This window comes from Octodon degus, unplaced genomic scaffold (assembly GCF_000260255.1).
Source record: "Octodon degus isolate 3935 unplaced genomic scaffold, OctDeg1.0 scaffold00008, whole genome shotgun sequence".
In the NCBI taxonomy this organism is placed as follows: Eukaryota; Metazoa; Chordata; class Mammalia; order Rodentia; family Octodontidae; genus Octodon; species Octodon degus.
The window spans coordinates 24,558,602-24,565,429 of record NW_004524584.1 but is presented as its reverse complement, the minus strand read 5'-3'; the positions used below and the strand labels follow the sequence as shown (position 1 = coordinate 24,565,429).

General features: G+C 48.1%; 1 protein-coding gene across 2 annotated transcripts in view; it reads right to left on the bottom strand.

The window, feature by feature from the left end:
• Positions 1-6,817, bottom strand: part of Mtrr (5-methyltetrahydrofolate-homocysteine methyltransferase reductase) — a 27,687-nt gene extending 20,870 nt beyond the window's left edge. Inside the window, exons 1-3 of one of the 2 annotated variants that reach the window (XM_004625195.2) lie at positions 6,785-6,817; positions 5,283-5,447; positions 1,501-1,654 (exon numbers count right to left, since the gene is read on the bottom strand). In XM_004625195.2, coding sequence (XP_004625252.1) covers positions 1,501-1,654; positions 5,283-5,411 — 283 coding nt within the window. In that variant the 5' untranslated portion in view covers positions 5,412-5,447; positions 6,785-6,817. Of the gene's footprint in view, positions 1-1,500; positions 1,655-5,282; positions 5,448-6,401; positions 6,447-6,784 lie in introns of those variants that run through there. The other variant, XM_023706680.1, reaches the window with a different exon arrangement.
• Positions 6,818-6,828: the final 11 nt, after the last annotated feature.

Here is a 6,828-nt window from a genome sequence, read left to right as displayed (position 1 = left end):
CCAGAGATTTCAAGTTCAAGCCCAGGCCGAGTGGGCAACTCAGTGACTTTAGGAGACCCAGTCTCAAAATGCAAAAGAAACAATTTTTTAAAAAGGGATGGGGATGCAGCTAAGTTAGAAAGTCTTGGGGTTTAATTTCCAGCACCACTAAAACACAGAACAAAATGCATAACACCTCTATCTCATGCTTTTGTATCTTAATCAGGAGTCTGCCAATCACAACCTCTAAACCACATACTGTCCACTACTGGTTTTATAAATAAAGTTTTATCGGAACACAGGACTTCTGTTCATTTACATATTGTTTATGTGCTTGGAAGCTCCACCCAAGTCAGGCAGCTGCGATGGCAACAAGAGAACCCGCAAAGCCTGGGTCTCCAGGACATGGCCCCTGGCAGCACTCATGAGTGCTGACCTAGGGTCCAAGGAGGCAACATGCCAAAACCCAGCTGCTGCCCTCCTTCCTATGTCAAGTAAGTTGGGATTTGCTTCTGTTTCGTGGTAAGAAAAGAGAGTAACGTCTGGTACCTGGGGAAACCTCAACCTGTAAGCCCTGGGTTCTCAGCTGTTCAATCACCCCATGTTCTTTTCCAAGAATGGGGTGAGAAACTGCAGGGCCCAGTACAGACCAGAAGGACTGACTGGGCTTCAGTGTTGTCTTTCCATGTGTTCTGAGGGATTTCCAAAGCAGCATATAGATACGCTTGAAAACACAGAAACTAGAAAAAGCTCAATTAAAAAAACTTATAAGTGCTATAAAATAACTCATGGACACGTTCCCCATGCTAGATATAGTCAGCACTATAAGCTGAAGTTTCTGATCAGTTAACAAAGTAAAATCCATCCTTGCTAGATGCTGTGCCCCAAAACAATCTCTAAGGGTGACAATGGACGACAAGTGAAGCACAGGGTCTCTACCTCCTCTGGATGCCGTCATCATCCTGTGCTCCGGAGAGCCCCTGGGCGCAGCGCCGCACCCGGGAAGTGCACTGTGACAACCACCAAAGCGCTTCTAAAAATACTCATGCCATAGCCCGACTCGGCATTGCAGAAGCACAGGTGGTAGCCAAGCACGGGAACCATTCAGAAGTCCCGCTGACGTTCAGCTGGGCGTGGGAAGCCACCACCCTCGAGGTGTGGCTCTTGGACATGGAAGAGATCCCGAAGACCTAGGAGCTTCTGGGGGCTTGCCATCACCGGCGCTGCAAGGCAGGAAGCGGCACGAAGCACCTCCCTCACGATTCCGTTTCAGTTTAGGGGTGAAGTCTGCCGCAGACAGCCTGAAAATGCTTCATGCTGAACAGAGGCGCACCCTTGGCTATGGAAGCGACTCGGGAGGCCCCGCTGAGGTCTTACCGTGAAGGGCGAGGAAGCGCTTACGCAAGATGGTGCATTATCTACCTTGTTTATACACCGAATTGATGTAAAAAATAAAAGGATTCATACTTTTACATTTCATATGTTTGAAAAAACACACATATTTAAAATCTAGTCGGTTACCTAACAATCCATACCGCAGGTGAGCAAGGCAATCCGGCGGCAGGGTCTTGTCCTGTATTTCTTTAACGAACTTGCGGGCACTCTCAGGTGGGTCACCGGTGCCGGTGGTAGAGACGACCACTACCAAAGGAGCTGCTTCTGTTTTCAGATCATACTACAAAATGAAGAAAGCAAGTCAGAGACCCAGTACAGTGCATATGCATTTGTGATGGAACACACTAGCCAGGCAGAAGGACCGGCCTGCTTCCCTCCAACTTTCCTCTCTGTGGAGCTACGAGAGCTGCATGGTTGGACGACCAGTCCAGAGGCCCGGTGCCCTCACTCACCCAAGCTGTACAGCGTGGGCCATAGCTCAGTGTCGAGCACACACCTGCTTTGTTGATTCACATCAAGGAATTAGGAAAGCTGAACACGTCCTACGTCGTCCTCTCTGTGAAGTTTTCCAGGGCCAGGCTCCATCGCCCTGGGTTCCCTCCTCGTCCAATCCCCTGCCTTAGCAAGAGGAGAGGCATGGGGTGGGTATAATCAACTCTGAGCCACAGTGCCCTGGGCCAGGGGCTCAGGGAGCTCAGTCAGCAGGGCAAGTAGGCCGGGCAACGAGCAGATGACTCTCCGGAACTGCTACGAGCTCCCAAGGAAGAAAGGGAGCTAACGCAGCAGGAGCGCCTCTCCGTAAGAGAAACGCAAATTAACACAACGCTGAGTCCACCTCACCCCAGGAAGAATGGCTAGCATCAAGAAATCAGTCTATAATAAAGGCTGGAGAGGCTGTGCGGAAAAAGGAAACCTTTCCCAACTGTTGGTGGGCGTGTAGGCTAAGGAAATCAGTGTGGACAGTCCTCAAAAAGCTAGGATTGGAGGTCCCGTTCGCCCAGCTATTCCCCTTCTGGGTATTTTTCCAGAAGAACTGAAATCATCATACCACGGCGATACATGTGCACCCATGTCCACAGCAGTGCAATTTGTCATAGCTAAACGCTGGAAGCAACCCAGATGCCCATCAACTGAGAAACTGATAAAAAAAAAGATGTGGTATTTTTAAACAACGGAGTACGACTCAGCTATTAAAAAAAAAAAAAAAAAAAAAAGATAAACTCGAGGCCTTTATAGATAAACGGATGCAACTAGAGACCAGACTCATAGTGAAATAAATCAGACCTGCAAGTGTAAACATCACGTTGTCTCACTAGGGTAAGAACCTGAAAAAATAAATAAAATCTGAAAGGTACAATGGATATTGTGAAAGGGAAAGAAACTATTACAAGGGAAAGAACCACTGGAAAGAGAAAAAGGAGAAAAGAAAGGAAGAAAGGAGGAAAGGAAGGAAGGAAGGAAGGAAGGAAGGAGGGAGGGAGGGAGGGAGGGAAGGAAGGAAGGAAGGAAGGAAGGAAGGAAGGAAGGAGGAAAGGAAGGAAGGAAGGAAGGAAGGAAGGAGGGAGGGAGGGAGGGAGGGAAGGAAGGAAGGAAGGAAGGAAGGAAGGAAGGAAGGAAGGAGGGAAGGAGGGAAGGAAGGGAGGAAGGAAATCTATACACACAGGATACCTTGGATAATTGTACTGCTGACTCCTGCTGGTCTATTGAAAGGAGCAGTTAATGCTTAATGTTTTTTCTCTTTTTAATTTTATAACTTTTTGATCAATTCTTGCATGCTTATATCCGTTAATCTAAATAACTAATTAGAAGACAATATACAATATAACAACCATTGGTGAATTCCTATTGTTTTGTTTAGTGAAATGCTGTATCATTTCTAATGGTTTTAACTATTTTTTATTCTTTACAAAAAAGTAAAATAAAAAGCCAAAAACACAAGCTCAATGGTCTCAGAAGTAGGAAAGGGTACAACTCAGAAATAAAGAAATCAGGTACCTAAGTGCCCAGGATTAAAACAGCAGGACAACAAAGGAGTAGCCAAGAGAAGACTCCGCTTGCACTCATTTCGTGTTTCAACACACCTAAAGACAGAGACGCTGTGACATGCTCGCCACCACAGCCACCTGTACAGTGCGCCTAACACAAAGGCAGACGCACATGAGGCGTTTCAAAGCTGGGAGACAAGTAGTGGCAGTGCCCAGCTCTCGGGCCTGCTGACGAAGAACAGCTCTTCATTCCTTCAGGACTCCACAGAGCTGAAGGTTTGATGGGCTGTGAAGTGGGATCCTCAGGGCTTCCAAGTCTCAGAAATCAAGTCTGTCCTCTAGTTCCTATGTGTTTCCTTAAAATAGGGCAGTCACCATTCCTGCTTTTGACTCCATTAACTTTACTAGCCATGAGCATAGCCTAATTAGGGCCCAAAAAATTCCCTTTATTATACTTTTTGGGGTGCTGAGGACTGAACCCAGGGCCCTGTACACACTAAGTATGTGCTTTCTCACTGAGCTACACCCCCAGCCCGCACCTGCTCACCCACATGGTAGGAACTTGAGCTAACGACATGAAAACACTACCGAAGGTATATGTTAAACTCTGTGCAGTTTGGGTACATAACCTTGGAGGACTGCGGGCAGCTAGGAAGGAGAGCTAGCTCCGCAATGTAGCTGATGAGCAACTTGTGAGAAACCATTCAGGCAGAGCCCAGCTAAGGTGGTGGTGTTAAGAAAAACTTCCTCATTCACCTCTCTGTCGAGTTAGTGACTATCAGGGCTACTCCTAGGACAGGCCTCGCTCACTGTAACAGCTTTAGGCTGTGGTCCATCGAGTAGCACCGTCCCATAAGTCTGTTTCAAGTCACCATCCAGTGACAGAGCCTGCCTGTCAGTGGGATAGACGGTGTCCTCCGGAAGTGCAGCTGGACTCACACTCACAGTGCTGTATGAAGAAAGTAGATGACTGGGATTATGACTCATCTGTGCTTCGACTGTCTCATTGGTCCAGCCCGAGACTTGTGAAGGTCACAGAGGACAGTAAACCTCAGTGAGGGGACACTGGCAAGCTCACTTTCAAAGTCCCCAAGTGAGTAATACTCTCAGTGGCTAGCCTGTCACCTGGTTGTATAAAGCCCCTGCTAACTATTATCACCTGACCCATCTGGAAAAGGACCACTGAGAAATCTCGACAAACTGAAAGAACAGAGCTGAGGGTGTCAGGGCACACCTATCACCCCGGGACTCTGGGAGACAGGTGCAGGGGCACTGCAGGTCTGGCGTGGGCCACTTCAAGAAAACCTGTCATGAGACAAAAAATAAAAAGTGAACTGGGGATGGAACGCAGCAGGAAAGCCTTGGGTTAGGTCACGAGTCCTGGAATCAAAACAACAACAGAAAACATAAAACATTAAGGTTTTATCTAACCTAACGTAGGACTGATTGCAGAGAAATACTCAATGTACAGACACATAGTGGCAGCACTTCCTGGGATTCAGCCCAGCTGAACCTTCCCCAGATGAGTATAGCACTGCTTTAATTTCTCTCACAAATTCACCTTGCTGAGTGGGATGCTGAGGTTCCCAAGGTCGAAAGCACACATGTGCCCACAGATGTCTCATTTGTCTCAGGGCCACAGTGTGAGCCACGCAGGGCCCCTGCCCCTGCCACCATCAATGGCTGCCGAGCAGCTGCTTATTTCAGCTTCTGAGCCTGCCTAGCCAAACTCAAATCCACACTTCTACGTTTCATAAGAACACTGGTGGAATGCTACAGTTGAGTTACTAAAATGAATTTCTGTTATAAAAAGATTACAGTGGTCTTTATCCTCCTGTTGTGTCATTTAACAAACATTACTTCCCAATCAAAATACTTGGAAGCCTGAGGCATAATGAAATCCACACAAACGACAGCTCCTACCTTATCTGACTCGCTAATACAGTGAAGGTCTGCGGAAAAGCCGTGCGCCCCAGCCTGGTCACATATTTCTTCTGCTATGGCCTTTGCCTGTCCTCGCTGTGTAGCATACAGTAGCAGGAACCTCCTCATCACTGCAGGGGATGTGCTGTCACTACCGAGGTGACACTGAAAGAAATGGGAAAAAGAGATTTTTCTTTTTCATTAGTAGCCTATACAAATGAACTCTGCCTTGATCTTTAAAAAAGAACACACTAATATCCAGACATACTATGAAGTAGCCTTCTCTAAATTTGTTTAATACTAACTTTATTTTTTTTTTAATGTATTTAGTACAGGGTCTACAGGGTCTCACCACACAGATCGGACTCGTAGTGATCCTCCTGTTTTCAGCCTCCCAAATGCTGGCAGTACAGACGCATACCACCATGCCCAGTCCCAAGCATTGTCCATTGCGCCCCAGCGGCGGGGCCAGCATGGCTCACCGGCACCGGGGATGGTACCCTGGTCCCTGCGTCTGCCTAAGCAGGCACGTTAATCTGCTGAGCTATCTGGCCTGCCCTGTTTAATATTAATTTTAAATGAAATGAAACAGGAAAGACTCCACCAAATTACAGAGAATGTGAAAATCAAATCCTAATCGGATGGTTCACAAATGAGACTATCAACTTGAAGAACTTTCCATTTGCAGGCCAGTTGCTCAGCTGTTCTGTTGCTCAACCGCTCTGTCCCTACCATGAGGACTCTAACACCTACCAGATAAAGGGTGTGACGTATGTACAGCACCTGCACAGTACTGATGGCTCAGCATCGCTTAAAAGATGAAGACAACATTTTGTTAAGATTTAGACATCTTCTATATCTTCTTTTTAAAAAAGAGGTAGGCTGGCCGTGGTGGCACGTGCCTGTTACCCAGCTGTGGAGAGACAGAAGCGGGAGGATCGCAGCAAGTTCGAGGCCAGCCTCCTGGGCTATACTGATACCCAGTGTCAAAAACAAAACATAATAGTACAATTTCCATTAAAATTATAGGGCTTCTCATCCCTATTTCATCATAATTCTGAAGTAAAAATTAAGTACAGCACAAAGTTTAATCAAAGTACATGCTCATTTTAAATTTACCCGAGTCAAAAATCTTGGATTTTGGTGAATGCATCCCGGAGACATCTAGGGACAACTCAGGCCGCCAACTACACGTCAATAAATTGCACGTCGATCGTGCAGTCCTCGGGGATCAGGGCGACTCCCCGGCATCCAGGCGCCCGACCAGGCGCGATGGCACGCAGACTCCCCGCACAGGCGGGGCACCGAGGTCGGCGAGGGAAACCCTGCGACCGCAACACCGGCACTCGCCCGGGCTCCCTCTGTCCCGGTCCCACAGTTCCTGCCCCTCGCGGGGCGGGAAGCCCGAGGGCGGGGCCCGGGATCACGCCCACAAGCCGGCTAACCTCCCCGACTAGGAGCCGCTCCGCGTCGAGCCGTCCCGCCGCTGCCGAGGTGCTCACCTGCGCCGCGCAGACCCGCGAACGCTCCGTGCGCTCTCAAGACT